The sequence below is a fragment of the Cnephaeus nilssonii genome (assembly GCF_951640355.1).
Source record: "Cnephaeus nilssonii genome assembly, chromosome: 2".
NCBI lineage: Eukaryota > Metazoa > Chordata > Mammalia > Chiroptera > Vespertilionidae > Cnephaeus > Cnephaeus nilssonii.
Genome location: NC_137073.1, coordinates 78,464,617 through 78,487,066, shown reverse-complemented (window position 1 = coordinate 78,487,066; position 22,450 = coordinate 78,464,617). Strand labels below are relative to the sequence as shown.

General features: G+C 38.8%; 2 protein-coding genes across 7 annotated transcripts in view; one reads left to right on the top strand and one right to left on the bottom strand.

Moving 5' to 3' along the window:
* The first annotated feature begins 190 nt into the window (after window positions 1–190).
* CDK7 (cyclin dependent kinase 7) overlaps window positions 191–22,450 on the top strand; it is a 26,148-nt gene continuing 3,888 nt past the window's right edge. Inside the window, exons 1-12 of one of the 4 annotated variants that reach the window (XM_079796536.1) lie at window positions 191–351; window positions 683–742; window positions 3,194–3,227; window positions 4,361–4,428; window positions 4,851–4,919; window positions 7,505–7,615; window positions 8,744–8,862; window positions 11,803–11,902; window positions 13,800–13,886; window positions 16,009–16,158; window positions 18,191–18,338; window positions 18,662–18,861. In XM_079796536.1, the coding sequence (XP_079652662.1) occupies window positions 286–351; window positions 683–742; window positions 3,194–3,227; window positions 4,361–4,428; window positions 4,851–4,919; window positions 7,505–7,615; window positions 8,744–8,862; window positions 11,803–11,902; window positions 13,800–13,886; window positions 16,009–16,158; window positions 18,191–18,338; window positions 18,662–18,690 (1,041 nt within the window). In that variant the 5' untranslated portion in view covers window positions 191–285 and the 3' untranslated portion in view covers window positions 18,691–18,861. Of the gene's footprint in view, window positions 352–682; window positions 743–3,193; window positions 3,228–4,360; window positions 4,429–4,850; window positions 4,920–7,504; window positions 7,616–8,743; window positions 8,863–11,802; window positions 11,903–13,799; window positions 13,887–16,008; window positions 16,159–18,190; window positions 18,865–22,450 lie in introns of those variants that run through there. The other 3 variants (XM_079796535.1, XM_079796534.1, XM_079796537.1) reach the window with 3 other exon arrangements.
* Window positions 18,940–22,450, bottom strand: part of CCDC125 (coiled-coil domain containing 125) — a 27,936-nt gene continuing 24,425 nt past the window's right edge. For 2 of the 3 annotated variants that reach the window (XM_079796513.1, XM_079796514.1), the window contains exon 12: window positions 18,940–22,116. In XM_079796513.1, the coding sequence (XP_079652639.1) occupies window positions 21,811–22,116 (306 nt within the window). In that variant the 3' untranslated portion in view covers window positions 18,940–21,810. The remainder of the gene's footprint in view (window positions 22,117–22,450) is intronic. The other variant, XM_079796512.1, reaches the window with a different exon arrangement.

Genomic DNA, 22,450 nt, shown 5'->3' with positions numbered 1-22,450 from the left:
GCGGTAGTTAAGAAAATAATCCAAGTTAAAACGATAACCAGGTGACACACGTGGGCACCACCCTAAAACACCCGGCTTCCGGCACCCACAGGCCCTGCGCCGCTCAGCTTCCTCCGGGCCAAACCTACTTAGCAGGGCCACGCCCATCCCGGAAGTGGGGCGGAGCTAATAAAGCGTCGGAGCCCGGTGAACGGAAGTGGCTGTTGGGAGGCTTGAAAGGAGCTTTAAATTCCCTCCGTCCAGGGAGCTCGCCCTTTACGGCCGGAGTCGGGCTTCGCGTGACGGATGGCTGTGGACGTGAAGTCGCGAGCGAAGCGCTATGAAAAACTGGACTTCCTCGGGGAGGGACAGGTGCGGCTCTCGGGATTCGGGGAGGGCGTCCCGCGGGGAGGGCGCCGGGTCGCCTCACCTCTTCCCCGGCTTCCTCGTGCCCTCCGGAGGCTGGCCGGGCTGCTGGCCGAGGCTTCCCGGACGCCGCTGCCCCTCCGTCCACCCGGAGCGGCCCTCTCCTTTCCCGGTCACGGGCAGGAACGGGGCGTGGGCCGCCCCACCACGCTTCAAGCCGCCGGGACTCTGCTCCTTAGAACCCTTGATTCTTGGCTTCCCAAAATCTAAAGTAAAAAGGCAAACACAATCAAACAACCTTCCCACAAACTTAGGTGATTTTTGTTTTTCTCTCCAGTTTGCCACGGTGTACAAGGCCAGAGACAAGAACACCAACCAAATTGTCGCCATTAAAAAGGTGAGTTGCAGTTTGTTTTCTTGGAGTCTCTTGGAAGATGCAGGTAGGTGTGAGGTGGTGGCTGGCCATTTTACTAATCTAGGCCTTGCTCTGCTAATGAGGAGTGCCTTAAGTCATTTTCAAGGAAGGCAGAATTTGTTAGTGTCTTGTGTTCCGAGATAGAACTCGGGTGGAACTGGTTTTTATTGATTTTTAGAAGATGGGAGAGGGAGAGAGAGAAACATCAATGAGAGAAACTTGGATGGGCTGCCTCCTGCACGCCCCCTACATCCCCGGTAGGGGGCGTGCAGGAGGCAGCCCATCCAAGTTTCTCTCATTGATGTTTCTCGGAACCGGTCATGTGCCCCGACCAGGGATCCCACTGGTGACCTTGCCGTGCACCGGAGGAAGCCCAATCAACAGATTGAGCTGAACTAGGTTTTTGTGCCATTAATTGACATTGAAATGAAAAGGGACCCGTATGCCGGCTTTATAAACTCAGAAGTTGGCAAAGGGGATAATAACTGCCAATCTGTTAGGTCCTCAGAACGAACCATTTCATGTCATTATCTTCCTGGATCACTATTTCTGCCTCACCTGCATCCACTCTATGCGTCATATCTATTTTCTGTGGACAAATTTACCATAAAAGGCTTTCACCGACATTAATTACATTGATGTGCGTGTGTTTTTAAAACTGATTTTAGTATCTTTTTTATTTGCGTTCACTCAAGAAATTTAGGTTATATTTAGCTAACTTTCTATATGCCGGGCACTTTCACCGACGTTTTTCATTTAACCCTCAAAATAGCCCTGTGAAATACGTAAAGTAAGTGCCTTTATTTTACACTTGAGGTTCTTGAGGCTGAGAGAGATTAGCTGGCTTGTCAAGATGATGTGGGTAGTAATGGCTAAAGCTAGGCTGTAAGTCCAGGTGTCCTGCTGCCAGGTTGATTGCTCTTTCCCATGCTACTGAAATCAGTAACTCTCTTAAGGAGAGGCTGTTTTTCTCACTGCTCAAGACCTGCTGATTGTTGCATTTGCTCTGCCTTCTGGCTAATACATTTTTCTTCTAAAACTTGGCCTGGCTGATTACTTATCCTTTAGATCACACTCAAATGCCTCTTCACCTAGAGGCCTTTGCTGGACACTGTAGCTAAAAACAGGCTTACCTCCCTCCTCCCCTGGTGTTCTTTACCATATTTCTCTGTTATTTTCATAGCATTTATCAAAACCTGAAATGCTTTTATTATCTAAGAGTTTATTGTCTATTTACTTCCACTCAAATCACACTTAGACACTATGGCTAGTACATTTGTAGACACTCATTAAAAATGTATTAACTTCTTTCAGCAGCAAAGATAAATTTTTTAAAATGTATTCACTTAACTGACTGATATAATCTCTTCAAACTATTGGCATATTGAGTTCTATAGTTGTCTGAAAGTCCAAGTGGGGTTTTTTGTTTGCTTGCTGTTAACATAAATTAGGGTAAAATCCATCCTGTTCTCTGTGATAGACTTTTACCCCTTCAGGGTGACTCAGTGAAACCAAGGGTCCTAGTATGTAGTGCCAGCACTCTACTCAGGTTCTTTACAGAATGCCCTGTTCGCTTAGCCCTTTCCTTACTAGTCATTAACCCTCTGAAGCAGCCAGAAACGATGGTCATACCTTGATTAAGGGTTGCAAGGTATGTGTTTCTGTTACTGTAAGCTGAAGATAATATCTTGACCTAAATTGTTTCAGCTGAGACCTAAAGTGGAACAACCCCCTGGCTACCTTTCCATGAAACTAGAGGGATGCCAGAGCAGACCTCAAAGCTCTCCTCAAGACCTGAAGAAATTATTAACCCTTACCTCCCCTCCGACTAATCAGCTCCCAACACCACCCTTAACTCCTAACCCACGGGTCTTATCATTTTGCCCTATATGATCTGTAACCTACATGCCATCATGGAGCTTTAGAGTATTAGCTATCCTCTCTCTTGGGTGGTGCCATTCATAATAGTCTTTCTCCACTGCAGTTCTTCTTTAAAAAAAAAAAGAAATAAAATGTTTTTATTGATTTGAGAGAGAGAGAGAAATATCAATGTGAGAGAGAAACTTCAATTGGCTGCCTCCCAGGCATGTGCCCTGACTGCAAATCGAACCAATGATCTTTCAGTGCATGGGACAAAGCTTCAACCAACTGAGCCACACTGGCCAGGGCTTGAGTGGCTTTGAATATGTACTTAAAAAACTTAAAGGGCAGGGAATAGTAGGTACTTGATTCTTTCTTATTATATTACTTTTGCCTTTCTGATTAATGATTACCCACTTCCTTCTTGCTTACTAATACTAAATACATAAGAGTTGTTAAATGTTTTTGCTGTAGCTAAATTTTTTTAGTATGCATGTGTGTGTGTTACCTACACAAACATTCATTAAGTTTAACTTAACATATTTTTAATGTTTTCTTTTTTTCCTCTACCAGATCAAACTTGGACATAGATCAGAAGCTAAAGATGGTAAGTTATTTCATTTAATTTGACAGAACAGGAAAGGTTTTTATTCCCACTGAGGAATGAGCAAAGTATTAATTAGAGTTAACAATGGTCTGGGTAGTCATTGCAGGGTCCCAAGAGAGTAAAGGTAGACTCAGGATAGAGGCAGGATATTTGTGACTTCCACCATTTGGGTGTAGAGAAGCACATTCGAGTCACTTCAGAAAATGGAAGGCAGCAAGGTTATTAGTGGCTTATCTGGCTGTCTTCATTACCGTTTTAGGTGTTGTTACAAGCCATTGTTTCTTCATTTTTCTGAGCTTCTAATTACTTTGAAAATTCAGGCTATATCTTCATGGAAGTACACAAAGCTCACTATGAATTCTTCATCCCCCTTCCAAAGCCTTGTTTTCTAGAATGCTGATTTTGAGTTCTAGTCTTTGCATTGGGAAAAACACCATCTTATTACTAGTTTGCTATTAGCATAAAGAATCTGCTGCTAGTATTCATAGGGCAAGAGAAGGGAAGCTATAACTTAGCGTCTATATGCTACACACTTACGTGTGTTGTTATTCCAGCACTGATATGCCACAGGTAAAATGAGTATTTTTTTCACCATTTATCATGGTCTATGTAAGCTATTTTAAAAATAAAGCAATATAGCCCGGTTTGTATCGCTCAGTGGATTGAGCAAGAGGTCCCAGGTTCGATTACTAGTCAGGGCACATGCCTGAATTGCTGGCTCGATCCCCAATAGGGGCTGTGCAGGACGCAGCCATTCAATGTGTCTCTCTTATCGATGTTTCTATTTCTCTCTCTCTCTTCCTCTCTATCTAAACATCAATAAAAACATATATTTAAAAATAAATAAAGCAATATAAGCCCAGCCAGTGTAGCTCAGTTGGTTGAGCATCATCCTATGCACCAAAAGGTTGCTGGTTCGATTCTTGGTCAGGGCACATGCCCAGGTTACAGGCTTAATCCCTGGTAGGGGGCATGTAGGAGGCAGCCAGTCAATGTTCTGCTCTCACATCGATGTGTCTCTTTTCTTCCTCTCCCTTCCCCTCTCTAAAAGTCATTTAAAATTTTTTAAAAAATAAAAGCAATATAAAGATTTGAGAATTATTTTTCACTTTTTGTTTTGTGTTTTTATATAGGTATAAATAGAACAGCCTTAAGAGAAATAAAATTATTACAGGAGCTAAGTCATCCAAATATAATTGGTGTAAGTATGATCTAAGTTGTTTCTGGTATGTTGACTGAAGGCCCAGCAAAATGAATTGTTGTAAGCAAGCCTTGCAGAAAAGCTTAAAAGTTTATCAGGCTAGTATTTCCTATCCTAATTGTTCCTGTAGGCCCTGTCTTTTAAAACTATGCAATGGATGAAATAAATTAAATATTGGCATACAGGCTAATTTTGTCAGAAATCATTTTGAAGCTTAGTAGGTGTAAGACCCTGAGAGCTCTAGTAGGTGTAAGACCCTGAGCACAACCTTAGAGGGTTGTGGTGAGACCAGCTAATTAAATACATGTAAAGTACCTGGAATAGTGACTAGCATAGAGAAGGTGCTCATTCAGTAAATGATAGATGCTACTGTGGTTTCATAGAGAATCACATTTTTATTTTTTTGAAATTTTGCTTTGCAGCTCCTTGATGCTTTTGGACATAAATCTAATATTAGCCTTGTCTTTGATTTTATGGAAACTGATCTAGAGGTAAGGTTAAGATTCCTAGAGGAATTTCTTTTCTCTGTTTATCAAAAGAGAACCTAAATGTTTATTCCACTTATGAAGACACTGGTAATTAAAAGAATGCTTAACTTTGAAATCTGGATATACTCTCAAATCTAGGATCTTCTGATCCATTTAGCCATATTCCCAGTATTAAATACAGAGATTTGGATTTCATTAGCATTGGTCTACCAATTTACCCTATCCTTATTGACATTATTTTTAGAGAAATTAATGTTAGGCCTTTGAAAATTCAGAGCTTTTTTTTTTATATTGTAGAATATCAAGTTTCTTTTTGAGAAAAATAAGGTTGTATGCTTTTCATTATTGTTAATTGAATCTCAAATACTGACAATCCAAGGGTATGGAACAACTGGAATTCTCCTGCTAGTGAGAGTGCAAAATGGTATAGCTACTTTGAAAAGTAGTTTTTCACCTTCTTATGCAGTAAAATAATACATTTAAGCAATACTACTGCTAGGTATATACCCAAGAGAAACAAAGAAACCAACTGGTACACAGATGTTTAGCTTTTCATAATTGCCCAAAGTGGAAACAACCCAAATATCTTTCATTCAGAGAATATATAAACTATGGTACATCCATACAATGGAATACTATTTGGGAATAAAAAGAAATGTACTAATATATGCAACAGTTTAGACAGATCTCAAATATATTATACTAAACTAGAGGCCCAATGCACGAAGATTCATACAAGAATGGGCCTTCCTTCCCCTGGCTGCCAGCACCGCCTTCGCTCCGGCCAGAGCTGCCTTTCCACCTTCCCATGCTGGTCCGGAGCGGCTGGGGCTGGGGCGGTGCAAAACACCCCACCCCCGGCCGTTCGGCACCTGTGTATGCAAATTAACCTGCCATCTTTGTTTGTTAATTTGCATACTGACTCATGATTGGCTGGTGGGTGCCGCGAAGGTACAGTCAGTTTGCATCTTACTCTTTTTAAAAATATATATATTTTATTGATTTTTTTACAGAGAGGAAAGGAGAGGGATAGAGAGCCAGAAACATTAATGAGAGAGAAACATCAATCAGCTGCCTCCTGCACACCCCCCACTGGGGACGCGCCGCAACCCAGGTACATGCCCTTGACCTGAATCGAACCTGGGACCCTTCAGTCCGCAGGCCGACACTCTATCCACTGAGCCAAACTGGTCAGGGCTGCATCTTACTCTTTTATTAGTGTAGATTAAAGAAGCCAGGTTCAAAAGGCTATCTATATATATAAAAGGCTAATATGTAAATTATCCCCGCGGGAGTTCAACTGGGAGACTGGGAGTTCGATTGCTCACTATGACGTGCGCTGACCTCCAGGGGGTGGCACGGAACAAAGGAAGGCCTCAGCCAACAGCCAGGGAAGGAAGGCCCTGGCCGACAGCCAGAAGTCCCCGATTGGCCCTGATCACCAGCCAGGTCTAGGGACCCTACCCATGCACGAATTTCGTGCACTGGGCCTCTAGTATGTTATATTATTCTATTTATCTGATATTCTGAGAAAGGCAAAACTAAAGGAACAGAAATCTGATCAGTGGTTGCTGGGGTTGGAAGTACAATGAAGGATTGAGTACAGAGGGGCCTGAGGGACTTTTGGGGGATTATAGAACTGTAATCTTGATTGTGCTGGTGGTTATACAACTGGGTGTGTTCATTAAGTTTTTTAAACTCATGGAACTGTGCTCTAGAAAGGGTACATTTTACCTAAATTTGATTTTTTTTTAAAAAAAAGAAAATGGGCATTTTTAGCTTATGTAACTAATAAGTCTAGGAATAAATTGGTTTTAGGCACAGTTCACAAATAATACTATCAGGAGTCAGTCTTGCACTTTTCACTCTTTTCTTCTCTGTTGCCTTCATACATGGGCATAATTTCTCAATATAGTGGCTCAGATACTTCCAGGCTTACCTTTATTGTTGAAAGTATTATAGATGTCCTCTTTGATTATTTTTTCTCCCCATTGACCCCCTCCACCCTGTACCCACCTCTCCCAGGCCTTCACGTTATGATCTGTATCTATGGGCTATGCATATAAATTCCCGGTTAATCTCTCCCTCCACCCCCCTCCCCTACCATTGCCTCTTTGTTCTTTTTAATTCTAGCACAAGTACTTGGTCTGGTTGATTGGCCTGATTTGAATCACATGTTTATCCCTGAACAGTCTCCTGGACAGCAGTGGTAATTAACTATACTTGGGTCATGAGCCTACTTCTAGAGGCCACAGATGGTGGTCAGCCCATTTTTAACCATGTAGATTGAGGTGGGAACAGGTGGCTTCCCAAAAGAATCCTAAATGCTATTACCAGAAGAAGCTATACATCCTGGGGCAAGTGAAAAAACAAGAAATAGGAGACAAAGCACTGCTTTCTTTCCAAACCAAACATACTTCCCCTAATCCACGTGACGACATTCTTACCATCCTTCCTAAGGAGAGTTATGCAACCTTTCTTGAGATTCTCCTGTATGAATAAATTCATTTTGTGTCTGTAAATGATTTTATATCATGGCATTTATTTGTGAAATAAAGTTACCTGTCTCTTTTTTACCTGTTTTACAGGTTATAATAAAAGATAATAGTCTTGTCCTAACACCATCGCACATCAAAGCCTACATGTTGATGACCCTTCAAGGGTTAGAATATTTACATCAACATTGGATTCTACATAGGGTAAGGTTTTTAACCAAGTGTGATAACTTCTTTATGTTGTTAAGTTTTATTTAACTAGTTTGCTACATAAATGATCTAAACCTGTAAATTGTTAAAGATGTAGCTGGACTATTTTATCCTTTCTTAGTGTGTTCCCTCCATTGTTCCACCAGGTGGTGCTGTGAGGACTAAATTATGTGAAATTTAGAAATGGAAGAGTCCTTAATATTTTTCAAAAATTAAGAATTTAAAAAAAAGTAAATAAATTGCTGAGTGACCTGACCATGGTTATATTATTTTTTCCAAGGTCAGTAGCTGATAACTGACAGTATTAGAACCTAGATCTTTTGGCCTTAAGTCCACTGTTCTTTGTGCTATACCATTGTTAGTGTGTGTGTGTCGGGGGACGGGGAGGGAATACAGTGAGAATCTGGGTTAAGTATACAATGCTAAAATACCTTTAGGAAGATAATTCTAGTAGTGTAAAGTTCTATGAAGTAATGAAATAAAATTTCTGAAATGGTCAGGTCATTGTTCCAAAAGAACAAGACTGATCATTTAGGTAGGTAAATGTTCTTAGTTACCCTATTTAGGTAAATAATTAAGAATATATTGTTTATAGTTGGTAACTCTCATATCTTAAACTTGGAATCCCTTTTAGGTTATTGCTAGTATCTTTTTAATATAGATTTTGAGACTGTTCCTCATCCTTTCTAAATGTATAATGTTTTTATTTACTAAAATTCATATATATTACTGTTATTAATATATACTGTTATTTACTAAAATTCATATGCATTACTGTTATTGAATTAATGGCAGCAGCCATTTATTGAGTGCTTACTATTAGCCAGTCATTAGACTAGGCTCTTTACAGAAAATATTAAATATAATCCTCATAGCAATCCTGTAAAGTAGGAAAATTGAAGTTCAGTGAAATTAGGTACCTTGATCCCTGGTCTCACTAGGTAATATAACTAACCTTGTTTTGCTTTGGTAGGATTAACATCAATGAAAAAATACTGATTGTTGTTTAATTTGGGGTGTTACTCTGTTTTTGCTAAGTTTAAAGTTGAGCCAACTAAATGCCTTGTTATGGTAGTCTCTCCCATCCTGCTTACATGTTTGTTTAAAACTTCCATAATATAGGATCTGAAACCAAACAACTTGTTGCTAGATGAAAATGGAGTTCTAAAGCTGGCAGATTTTGGCCTGGCCAAATCATTTGGGAGCCCCAATAGAGCTTATACACATCAGGTTGTAACCAGGTAAGAATCCCTGAAATAACTGAAATTTATATTGTGCAGGATATTAACCAAAAGTGAGCATCATTTGGCTTTTCTTGGCATCATCGTTGGTGTTTTGTTGAAAATACAGCTGCTTTTATGTTATGTATATCTTACCACAGTGAAAAAAATACAGCCCTTCATTCAAACAAGAATTGAGTTAAGTTGATCCTCAAACATTTATCTAGTAATTTTTCAATATATATAATTGTTTTTTAATTTATTGGTTTTTATAAAGGGGGAGTAGAGAAACATTGATTTGTTGTTCCACTTAGTTATCCATTCGTTGGTTGCTTCATGTATATGCCCTGACGGGAACTTGCACCCTTGGTGTATGGGGACAACACTCTAACCAACTGAGCTACCTGACTAGGGCTAGTAACTTTTTTGTTTTGTTTGTTTGTTTTGTTTTGTTAATCCTCACCAGAGGATAATTTTTTACATTGCTTTTCTGAGAGTGGGAGGGAGGGGTGGTAGAGAGAAAGAGGGAAACAAACATCAGTGTGAGAAACATATAGACTGGTTGCCTCCTACACGCACTCCACTGGGGGTAGGGAGGTGAGCGAACCCACAACCCAGGTACAAGCTCTTGACAGAATCAAATCCAACACACTAACCTGCCAGGACAGGCTAGTAACTTTTGAAACTAATTTATACTTCTTTTACATTTCATTTAGGTAGTTTTTGAACTTTAGTGGCTATCTTACCCAATAACAGACAAACGTGTAAATTGACTGTACCTCCTCTATGCCACCAGCCAATCAGGAGTGGTATGCAAATTAACCTAACAAAGATGGCGGTTAATTTGCATACACAGGTGCCAAGTGTCAGGGGCAAGCCATGGCATTGACACAGGCGTTCTGCCCCACCTCCGGTCTCAGGGCCGCTGGGCAGCGTGGGAAGGCAGGGTTGGAGCAGAAAGAGGCGGCTCCGGGGCCTGAGCGGAAAGGGGCTGGGCTGGAGTGGAAAGGCAGTGCCGGCAGCCAGGGAAAGGAAAGCCCACGAATCTTAGTGCATCGGGCTTCTAGTTTTACATAATCACCTGATTTAGAGGGGGGCATATGTTTACTTTATTGGTTAGTCCTGATTCCATATTTTATATCATTCAGTGTGAGTGAAAATTCTCTAAACAAACCGTGCATTGATATTTGGATTTTTTTATGTTATTATGCTTATATTTTATGTTTTTACTTTTTGTGAATAAAAATTAAAAATCACATTAAATAGATGGAGACAGTAGATTTTATAATTTTTATCAGGATGGCATTTGTTAATTTCCAAGACTTTTTTTAATATATATTTTTATTCATTTCAGAGAGGGAGCAGAATGAGAGATAGAAGCATCAAAGATGAGAGAGATTCATTGATTGGCTGCCTCCTACATGCCCCCTATTGGAGATCTAACCCTATCCAGGGGATGTGCCCTGACTGGGAATCGAACCATGACCTTCTAGTTCAGTGATGGGCAACCTTTTGAGCTTGGTGTGTCAAACTTCGCCAAAAAACTGAGCATAACTCGGGTAGTGTGTCACTTTGAGGAAAAAACTAACTCCAAGACTCTAGTCGCAAATGTTTCATCCTCAGGAGCAGCAAATGTTTCATCCTCGGCATGCGGCCGCGTGTCATCAGAAATGGCTACGCGTGTCAGTGCTGACACGCGTGTCATAGGTTCGCCATCACTGTTCTAGTTCATAGGTTGATGCTCAACCACTGAGTCAAACCGGCCATGCCCAAGATTTTTTTAAGGATCTGAGAAGCTCTTCATTTTCTTTTATCTGTTCCTTTAAATTACTTTGTCACCTTCAAATCTCATTGTCAATCACCTAAAGCCTGAGTAAGATGTAAAGGGATATAAATAGTTATTCATGTAATTGCTGTAAAGATTAAGACTATCATTCAGGAACTTGGGCAAATAGGGACCCACATAAGAGCACTGTATACAGTGTTTTTCATTTATTAATTTCTCATATTTTCTCTTCATGCAAATCAAATGCTACTAATGGGTGAGGTAAAATAAGGGCTGAGAATTGACAGATTAATGATGTGGATATCATTGTTAACCTTGACAAGAGCCATCTCAGTGGAGTGATAGGATGAAAGCCTAATTGAAAAGAATTTAAGAGAGTAAGAGAAGAGGAATTGCAGACAATAAGAGCAGACAACTCTTCAGACTACCAGAGAATGAAGAAGTAGCTATTAGGGGAAATAGGGTCTAAAGAAGTTTTTGTTGTTTGTTTCTTTTCTTTTCTTTTTTTTTAAATATATTTTTATTGATTTCAGAGAGAGGAAGGGAGAGAGAGAGAGAGAGAGAGAGAGAGAGAGAGAGAGAGAGAGAGAGAGAGAAACATTAGTGATGAGAGAGTATCATTGATTGGCTGCCTCCCGCACACTCCACACTGGGAATCAAACCAGAAACTCAGGCATGTATCCTGGCCAAGAATCAAACCATGATTCATGGGTTGACGCTCAACCACTGATCCACACTGGTCAGGCTGTTTCTTTGGGTTTTAGTTTATCTTTTAAAGCCAAAGAAATAACAGTATGTTTGTATATTGATGGTAATAGTTTAGTAAAGAACAAAAAGTTAATGTAGGAGAAAGAAGAGAATTACAAGAGCAATACCCTTGAAAATAGGCAAGAGAGCATGGTATCTAGTGCCCAGGTTGATAGATTGGCTTTGAAAACAGTCAAGGATAGCCCTGGCTAGTGTGATTCTCTCTCATTCATACCTCTTTCTCCCCCTCACCATCCCCCTCAAGAATAGTTACAGATGGGACGGCAGATTGAGTAATACAAATGACTAGGTGAATCCATAGAAAAAAAGTGAATTTCATCAGTAGGATAATGTTTTGCTGAGTTTTCTCTTAAGAAATACTTTAATACTTTCATTGTAAAATGACAATATTTCTTTTTGTTTTTCAGGTGGTATCGGGCCCCTGAGTTACTATTTGGTGCTAGAATGTATGGTGTAGGTGTGGACATGTGGGCTGTTGGCTGTATATTAGCAGAGTTGCTTCTAAGGGTAAGTCTTGAGTTGCTGTACACACCTCAATATTGTTATAGGTATTTGTTTTTATCATTTGTGGAGGAATTATCTTCTTAGAGATAATTTCCAGAATGTAGCACCATCCTTACAACAAAAAGCAAAAAAAAAAAAACAAAAACAAAATCCCCATCCCCAATACAACCTTTTTATTAATGCTAATGTGAGATAGGATAATAAAGGTTTTATTATTGATCATTTCTATGTTCTGAAATATCCTATATAATAAAAGGCTAAGATGCAAATCAACCAAACAGAATGACTGGTCGCTATGACACGCACTGACCACGAGGGGGGCAGATGCTCAATGCAGGAGCTGTCCCCTGGTGGTCATTGTGCTCCCACACGGGGAGCACCGCTCAGCCAGAAGCCAGGCTCATGGCTGGCTAGCGCAGCAGCAGTGGTGGGAGCCTCTCCCATCTCTGCGGCAGCACTAAGGATGTCTGACTGATGGCTCCCAGAGGGACCCGCCCCCACCCCCAAGTGCACGAATTTCGTGCAACGGGCCTCTAGTAACTATAATAAAACCCTCATTGGATTGTAACATGGTAATGTCTCTGCAGTAACTAAATGTGTCAGGATGAACTTTTGTACTCCTGGGACTTTGGGGCTGTTTAAATGTACACTTTAAGAGTTATGTAATACCAACCACTGCAGCTTCAATTCTGTGTTCCTAACTTAAACCTTAAACCTTGTGTGAGAGGATCGTTTTAGTTCTCTTCAAGCAAAGCAGACACGGTGATCCTATAACATTTTTCTGAGTGAGACCACACTAGGGATGGAGCCCACAACCTGGGCATTTGCCCAGACCAGGAATCGAACCATGACCTCCTGGTTCATAGGTCCGTGCTCAACCACTGAACCACACCAGTTGGGCAGTGTTTCATATTGTAAGCTGTCCCTTTGTTCTTCGAAAATATCATCGATGGAAATGCTTTCCATACAGTTGTAGACCTGTAGTCCAAACAGATAATAATTGAAAACAGAATAGTTACATAATATTGTTATATTATATACTAGAGTCCCTGTGCACAAAATTCATGCATGGGTTGGGTCCCTAGGCCTGGCCGGTGATCAGGGCCGATCAGGGCCTTCATTCCACCCTGCCCCCTGGTGGTCTGTGCACATCATAGCGAGTGATCGAACTCCTAGTCTACTGATCAAACTCCCGAAGGGAGACTTTACATATTATTAGCCTTTTATATATATAGAAGATAATTATAAATTACATATTTTAATTATGTAATTATATGTTATACTATATTGTATAATATTGATAATTATATAATATTGAAAGAATAGTTAATAGATTTGCTATTATAAGCATTCAACCCTTCTTAAAGTTTTGTTTTTCTTTTATTTAAATTTTATAAAAGTAGGTTACAAAGCTACTTAAACTAGAAAAAAGAGGAGCAATAAGTAAGCCTATATTCAACCAAAGTAATCAATGTAGTTCAAATCATTTTAGAAGAAAATTGGTCGGCATTCTGAACCTCCTTCGTTATTGTTAAATGAAAAGAATAATAGAAATATTTATACCAATGATAACTGTTATTTGTGGAGTGATACTTAACCTGGCAGGGCAAGGCTTACCATTTCACCCTTGTAATTTCCCCAAATGTGGGAACTCAACTGCATAATTTATGGTATGGGGGACTGCATTCATGGGAAAAAATAAAAGATTTGTGGAATGAATAAAATGGGAAGTGTGGTGCTGTTTACTGTGTTAGCAATGACAGGACCTAATGCCACATCCAGTATACCTCAGACTACGGTTTAATTTTTGTTATAATTTTGTTTTTCTTATTAAATGTGTAGTTTTATTTGCATAATGACTATTATAAACCACCTTAAAATATCTGCCTCTCTCTTTCAGGTTCCATTTTTGCCCGGAGATTCAGACCTTGATCAACTAACAAGAATATTTGAAACATTGGGCACACCAACCGAGGAACAGTGGCCTGTAAGCATTCATACATTTTCTTTGAAATTTGGTTAGGATTATATATAGTGCTGTCACGTAAATATTCCTTAAAGAAATGTATTCATTGTCTTTTACTTTACTGGTGATTAATTTAGTAATTTAAGTTGCTAAATTTTATATGTACAGTTCATTAAAATACCCTCACTTGTTTATTCATAAATTAAAATTATAGACCTTTTTATTTTCCTTATTATAGCCCCATCTCCTGGGAAATAAGTACTAGAAAAGGGAAATTTTAATTAGACTATTACCTTCTGCAATGAAATTAACTGAAGCTGGATTTAGGTCAAAGGAGTCTCTTTCCTGCTATTATTTCCTCAACTTTCTAATTGACAGTTTGCTATGTGTTCAAATTATAAGACATGACCTAATAGTTATCATTTGTTGATAAAATTTATTTATGGCTATAATCCTTTTTTAGTTAGGTGGGGTTTTTTTTTAATTTATCTTTATGTTGAAAGTAATACTTTCAATACTTTGAGGTAGTTTTTGTATGAGATGTGAGACTTAGGTCAGGGTCAGTTTTTAAGCCTTGAAATCAGATAGCATGATTCCTCTCACTTTTTCTTTTTTTATACTTATTTTAGCTATTTTAGTTCCTTTGGCTCCTACATAAATTTTAGAATCTAAATATATAAAAGGCTAAGTGTCCGTCTGTCTGACCGGTCGCTATGATGCACACTGACCACCAGGGGCCAGACACTCAACGCAGGAGCTGCCCACTGGTGGTCAGTGCGCTCCTACAGGGGTAGTGCCGCTCAGCCAGAAGCCAGGCCCTCTCCCGCCTCCACAGCAGCACTAGGGAGCAGTAAGCAGGTGGGCAGTAAGGAGTGAGGGGTCCCAGACTGTGAGAGTGCATAGGCCAGGCTGAGGGGGAAGCCCCTGCCCAGTGCACAAATTTTGTGCACCAGGCCTCTAGTCTATATATATAAAAGCCTAAGCAACTGATCGACTGGTTGCTATGATGCACAGTGACCACCAGGGGGCAGACACCCAACACAGGAGCTGCCCCCTGGTGGTCACTGTGCTCCTACAGCCAACCTCCCGCAGCCCCTCCCCTTGGCCTGCCAACTTCCCACGGCCCTGATCAGCCCCAATCACCGGCCCAGCCAAGGGACCGCACCCGTGCTTGAATTCGTGCACTGAGCCTCTAGTTTAAAAATAAACGACACCACAGACCTGGCGCTGACAAACCAACACTCGCCTTTCCCCAAGTGGGACACAGGCCCCACCACCACCCTGGAATGACACCCCACCAAATCGCAGCCAACGCTGCCAAGACCCCATGGCACAAAATGTGGCCCACAGCCGAACCCAGCCTGAAAACTGAGACTGTGGGCGCTGGGTAATGACATCACGTAGCAACACTCAGCTTCCTCTCCCTAGTGACTAGCATCCTTGGAGTTTCTTCAGTCCAGGAACCCAGCTTGCTTTATAGCCAGGTGCAAACATTTTACAGTTTAACCAAATGTTTGTGAAGCGTTTTCCTGTGTTTCATTTGATCCTCACATAAGTCCTTGAATAAGTAGATAGGAGACTCAATAGAATCCTATTTTCTTTTAATTAGCAAGATGTGAATAGCGCTATTAAAATAATTCTTCTAATTAATTTCCTTTCAATGTGCACGAATTCATGCACCGGGACACAGTCTTATATAATAATTTTGCCAGAATGTTGGTAAGAATTGCATTAAACCTATATATAAATTAGAGGAGGAATAATGTCTTTATGATTATGAATCTTCCAATCCATGAACATGATATGTCTCACCATTTATTTAGAGCTTTATCAGTGTTGTGTAGCTTTCTGTATAGTTCTACACGTGCTTTATTAGATTTTTACCTAAGTTTTTTATTGTTCTTTTTGAGTGATTCTAAATGGCATTTTTAAAATCTCATTGCTAGTATATAGAACTACAGTTGATTTTTGTACATTTATTTTATATTGTGCAACTTTACTCAGTTATTCTAAGAGTTTTTAAATGTATTTCTTGGGATTTTCTACATAGATTATGATATCATCCATGACAGTTTTATTTCTTCAATTGAGATCTATATGTCTTTTAATTCTTTAAGTTTGAATTATAAAAATATTTTTACAGGACATGTGTAGTCTTCCAGATTTCGTGACATTTAAGAGTTTCCCTGGAATCCCATTACAACACATCTTCATTGCAGCAGGAGACGACTTGCTAGCTCTCATACAAGGCTTATTCTTATTTAATCCGTGTACTCGAATTACAGCCACACAGGTATTTTAGCATATCTTTCTTGTATTAGGAAATATGAGGGTCATCTTAACTGTAGCACTGATAAGATAAAACTAGAATTTCATAAGATTGTCTAACATTCTTTACTAAACTGGAAAGATGTGTTTTTGTTTTAAGGAATAACATTTTTATCTTCAAGCTACAAGCACTATTCAGATTGGTGTTAAATTATGTATGCACAAGTACGGGACAGTTTATTTGGAACATATATACATATCAGTTTCATAGTTAATTGGCTTTCAAGTAGTCTTCCTAGAGAAGAAAAAATAACAAGGTTTGTGTTTGTTAAGACACTGTATTTTTCTTTTTTAAAATATATTTTTATTGATTTCAGAGAGAAAAGGGAGAGGAAGAAAAACATAGAAACATTAATGATGAGAGAGAATTACTGACCGGCTGCCTCCTGGAAGCCCCCTACCAAGGGATCCAGCCCACAACCAGGGCATGAGCCCTGACCGGGAATTGAACTGTGAGTCTTGGTTCATAGGTTGATGCTCAACCACTGAGCCACAACCAGCTGAGCAAGACACTGGTATATTTCAATGAGATGTTATGTATAATTGAAATGTTGTGCCAAGCCTAATGCCTAAAGCATTTTGTTGTTTCCCATAAAATACAGTCCAGATATGCACACTGGCCATTATTATGGTCAGAAAGTGATAATGGGGTGAAAATGGTATAGTTCAGTAAAACTGTGCTTACAAGAGATTGGAAAATAGTCCAAATAGAACAAACACTGAAACTGACAGTTATTTAAAGGAAATAAGAATCAAACTCGCCCTAGCCGGTTTGGCTCAGTGGATAGAGCATCAGCCTGCAAACTGAAGGGTCCCAGGTTCAATTCTGGTCAAGGGCACATACCCGGGTTGTGGGCTTGATCCCAGAGGGGGGCGTGCAGGAGACAGCCAATTGATGATTCTCTCACATCATTGATGGTTTTATCTCTCCCTCTCCCTTCCTCTCTGAAATCAATAAAAACATATTTTTTTTAAAAAGGAATGAGGCACCGATACATGCCACCACCCAAATGAACCTTGAAAACATTAAAAATAAAGAATAAAACTCAAAAATTTGAAATACCAAGTATATCTGCTCTTATAAAAGAAGAGAAATGTTACCCAACACAAAAATATAAGAACTATAGATTTGAGAAAAACAAATCACATTTTCCTTGTTTAAAAACAAGCACACAGCCCTAACTGATTTGGCTCAGTGGATAGAGCATCAGTCTGCGGACTCAAGGGTCCCAGGTTCGATTCTCATCAAGGGCATGTACCTTGGTTGCGGGCACATCCCCAGTAGGGGGTGTGCAGGAGGCAGCTGATCGATGTTTTTCTCTCATAGATGTTTCTAACCCTCTCCCTTCCTCTCTGTAAAAAATCAATAAAATATACTTTTAAAAATAAATAAAAACAAGCACACAAACAGAAAGGGTAGAATCAAACACTTAAAATTGGGGCAGGGATATGTAAAACTAACAGCACAATGATTTGGCTTCATAAAGGAAGAGACTAATTAAAATGAAATGTCAAGTCTTCCGATCTAACAAAACTTGTTAATGCACAATATATGTAACTAACTACCTTTTCACCCATACGTATATGCATATTATCTCCATCATAAGAAACTTCAGATCAGGTCAAATTATCTAGAAAGTTGTTTTCATTAATAGTAAAACTGTTGTTTTGAACTATAGAGCCCATAATGCATAGAGAGCTGAATTACATAATATCTTAAGGATATTTCATATTTAGTATAGACTGTAATTGTGGAAAATTAAAATGTAGTATCTTTCTTACAGTAATAGAATTATCAGTCAATCTTGGGCTCCTAGATGTTGGTTTATTTGTAATAATTTGCTTGTCTAAATACTTGACATTAATTTCATTTTTTGAAAGCAGGAGGCTTCACATAGCACTTTAATATCCCAACAATTTTAAGGTTAGATTTCCTTAAACACAATCCAAACACTCACTTAAAAGTTTACTTTCTTTGCTATCTGTTCTTTTAAAAGGCATTGAAAACTAAGTATTTCAGTAATCGGCCAGGGCCAACACCTGGATGTCAACTGCCTAGACCAAACTGTCCAGTGGAAACTTTAAAGGAGCAGGCTAATCCATCTCTGGCAACGAAACGGAAGAGAACCGAAACCTTGGAACAAGGTAAAACTCTCATTTTTATAAGAAATGCAGTGAATTCAGATAGAAAGTGGTGTTTTTAGCTGCATTTGCTGGAATTCCATTGAGAATACTTACATCATGCTCTTTAAAAAGACAAGAACACTTTTGAGTGTACCTCTGAGTAACCAGAACTATCAATGTGTACCTTCTCTTCATGAATTCCTGCTGTTACACTGTATGCTTAATGTTTAACAAATGCTATTGGAAAAATTAAAGCAAGTAAAATAAATGTAATGGGAATGCAGTGACTGCTTAAAATTGCCATAAACTTAAATGTGAACAACCTCTTTTTCTTTTTCACCTAGGAGGATTACCCAAGAAGCTAATTTTTTAGTTACAGATAACACTGGACAGTATTTCACTGCTGAAGGAAATAGTAAAAAAGGCAAATAATAAAAAAAATAGTAAACATTAAGTAAATGCTATAGAAGGAATTGTAAATATTCTACACTTGTAAAATATGTAAAAATTATTTTTATTAAATGTATTTTAAAACAAACTTAATTTTGATTTTTCTGATTAGAGTGCACAAATAAGTTCAGTTCTCTGAAATGCATTAAGGAAATCTTAATAAAAATAATTTCCAGTTATTTTGATGATCTGGCTCCTATAACATCACAAAGTTGTAGTAATAGGGATAATATAGTAGTAATGTAGCAAATACTTTAGCTAATATACTAAGTAGGAAAAAAAGAAAAATTATTACAGATAAAATTGAGGTCTCTTTAATATGTCATTCTATTCAGTTTCTTCTTTTTCACCCTACCCAAAGGAGATGAGTGTGTCCTCCCTTGGATTTTATACTGCTATTTTATAAAATTGCATGTAGTAATACACAGCATTGTTTTGGGTCTCAAAATTTTATGTGAGTGATAAACTGTACACCTCATCCTGCAAATTTTTTTACTCAAAACTTCTGAATTCATTCTATGTTAATACATATAAATCTACTTTAACTGTCATATATATCATATAAGAGGCCCAGTGCACAACATTCATGGACTTGGGGAGGGGGGGTCCCTCAGACCAGCTGCACCCTCTCACAGTCCAGGAGCCCTCGGGGGATCCTTAGCGCTGCTGCGGAGGTGGGAGAGGCTCCCACCACCACCTCTGCACTCGCCAGTGAGCCCGGCTTCTGGCTGAATGGCGCTCCCCCTGTGGGAGCACACTGACCATCAGGTGACAGCTCCTGTGTTAAGTATCTGCCCCCTGGTGGTCAGTGTGCATCATAGTGACCAGTCGTTCTGCCATTTGGTCGATTTGCATATTACTCTTATTATATAGGAGGATTATGTCTGATATGTGTACAATACTACTTACATATGCTCTATTTATGGACTGTTTTTATTTTGCTGCATAAAAATTACCATAAATATAGCAGCTTAAATTAACAAAATTAGCTCATATTTTTGAGGTAAGATAGGCCAAAATCAAGGTATCAGTGGGACTGGGTGCTTATTTGAAGCTCTAGGGAAGAATCTGTTTCCAGGCTCATTTAGTTCATGCTGCTTTAATGCGTATGCCATCTGTCCTTCCCAGCTGTCAGGGGCCTCTCTCAGCTTCTCAAGGCAGTGCTCATGCCTTGTCATATGGCACTTTACATCTGCAAGCCAGCAACAGTGCTTCAGGGTGTCTGTCTTCCCCATCAGCTACTAAGAAATCTCTGCTGCTTAAAAAAGAAGGGGGGGGGGGGAGCTGCTCACCTAATTGGGTTATTCATACTCACTTGGATTTTAAATACATCTTAAAATCTCTTCATGGCAGTTACCTACACCGTCCCTAGATGGGAATCGTGAGAAGGGTCGTCTTTAGAATTCTACCACGTGGATATTTAGGTTATTTTCAGTTTTTCACAATTATTTTTTTAATATATTTTACTGATTTTTTACAGAGAAGAAGGGAGACAGAGAGAGAGCTAGAAACATCAATGAGAGAGAAACATCAATCAGCTGTCTCTTGCACACCTCCTATTGGGGATGTGCCTGCAAACAAGGTACATGCTCTTGACCGGAATCGAATCTTGGACCTTTCAGTCTGCAGGCCGACGCTCTATCCACTGAGCCAAACCAGTTAGGTCTTCACAATTATTTTAAAAATAGAGCATTTATATGCATATGCTTTTTTTTCTATTAATTTTTTTATTTTGAAGTTTCAGAGAGGAAGGGAGAGGAAGAGAGAGAGAAATATCAGTGATGAGAGAGAATCATTGGTGGCCTCCTGCACGCCTCCTACTGGGGATCGAGCCTGCAACCGGAGCATGTGCCCTTCATCGAATCGAACCTGGGACCCTTCTGTCCCCAGACTGATGCTCTATCCACTGAGCCAAGCCAACTAGGGCTCCTTAACCTTTTACGTTATATGAAATTCTTATATATACTAGGTCTGTTTATGGTCTTTATCCTATTCCATTGACCTGCTGGTACCACATTGCTTTAAGTAATGTAGCTTTATATTATTAGGATAATATATCTTAATATCTGATAACTATAGTTCTTCATCATTCTTCTTTTTTTCAAAGTTCATTTGCCAAGTTTTCAGCTTTTATTATTATTTACTAATGCCAATTAAATACTTTAACACAACTATAAATGATTTATATTATTACCTTATACTCTGTTGTTACCTACTGTTAAGTAGTACTCAGTGAAGCCATATATCTTTTCACTAGAGATCATAATTAGATAAATTTTAATATAATTGCTGGTAATGTAATACATTTCCTTTGACATAATTGTGATGCTTCTAATATAGCAACATTCCCAAAAGATATTAAAGATTATTACTATGTAATATTTATAGAAATAGAAAGTTAAGTGGCCTAAAATTTAGCATCAAAACCAAGAAGTTCTCAGACTGGTCTGAATACCAGAATTCTGTGTAGATTTGGCTACAGAATGTCATTACATCAATAACAAAAACTGGGAAGGTTACTAGCTGTGACTTTGAATATACTCATGCCAAAGTTCCACCATAATAACTTTTCAGATTAACTTAAGGAAGTTTTAAGAAATATTACATGGCAAATGAAAAATCCTGAAAAAACACACAAATAAAACATGATAAATGTATTTCAAAAATGAACACTCCATCACTCCTAGGCATTGTTGTTGTTTCTTAGAGCATTAATTTACATTATATTCTTGCTTGAGCGGGTCAAAGATGCCATAGTCATTCTAAATAGTTAAATAATTTGTTTTTCTCAAAATAATATTTCTGTTTTTAAGATGCTGGCAAATAAGATTTTATAAAATATAGTAATGTAATTTATAAATATGTCACCACAGAATACTAATAAATTTCTTATAGAAAACATTTGAGTATTTAAGCTGCCTCCTAACATTTAGAAATACCCGGAAAACATACAATTTCTGAAGATGTGGCAATGTTTACACAATCCTTTTTCAAAGTCCCTTGACATAAACAGTTCTCAGTTCTAATTTCAACTGGTTTATCTTCAAAAGATGATATTTCGTGGCAAAGAATGAGATCTTTTCAGAGTTCTATAGTTTTGATCTGTATGAAGATGCTGGATTGAACAAACACAGCCCACAGAATTAAAAATGTGAACACTTGAATGTACAGGATCATGCAAAACAGAGAATTCTGAAGTTTTCTGCTTGGGGTGTTTTAATGGAAAATTGTTTTTCATGGGATTTTTTTCTTTATTCTCTCTTGAGCCTCTGTCTTTGTCTTCCAGTGCCCGGGCAAGCATGTAGCTAACTTTTCTCTGATGAGCCAAAGCTTCTTCTTTATCATTCAGCTGCATTCACAGGAATTAAACATGTGCCAGTTAGTCAACAAGTAACAGTATAGAACTATAGTCAGAAATATTTTATCAAAATGTTCAATCTGGCCCTAGCCTGTTTGGCTCAGTGGATAGAGTGTCGACCTATGGACTAAAGGGTCCTGGGTTTGATTCTGGTCAAGGGCACATGCCTGGGTTTCGGCTCAATCCCAAGTAGGGGGTGTGCAGGAGGCAGCCAATCAATGATTCTCATCATTGATGTTTCTCTCTCTCCCTCTCCCTCTCTGAAATCAATAAAAATATGTTTTAAAAAAATTGCCAAACTTTTAAAAAAATGTTCAATCTGTCA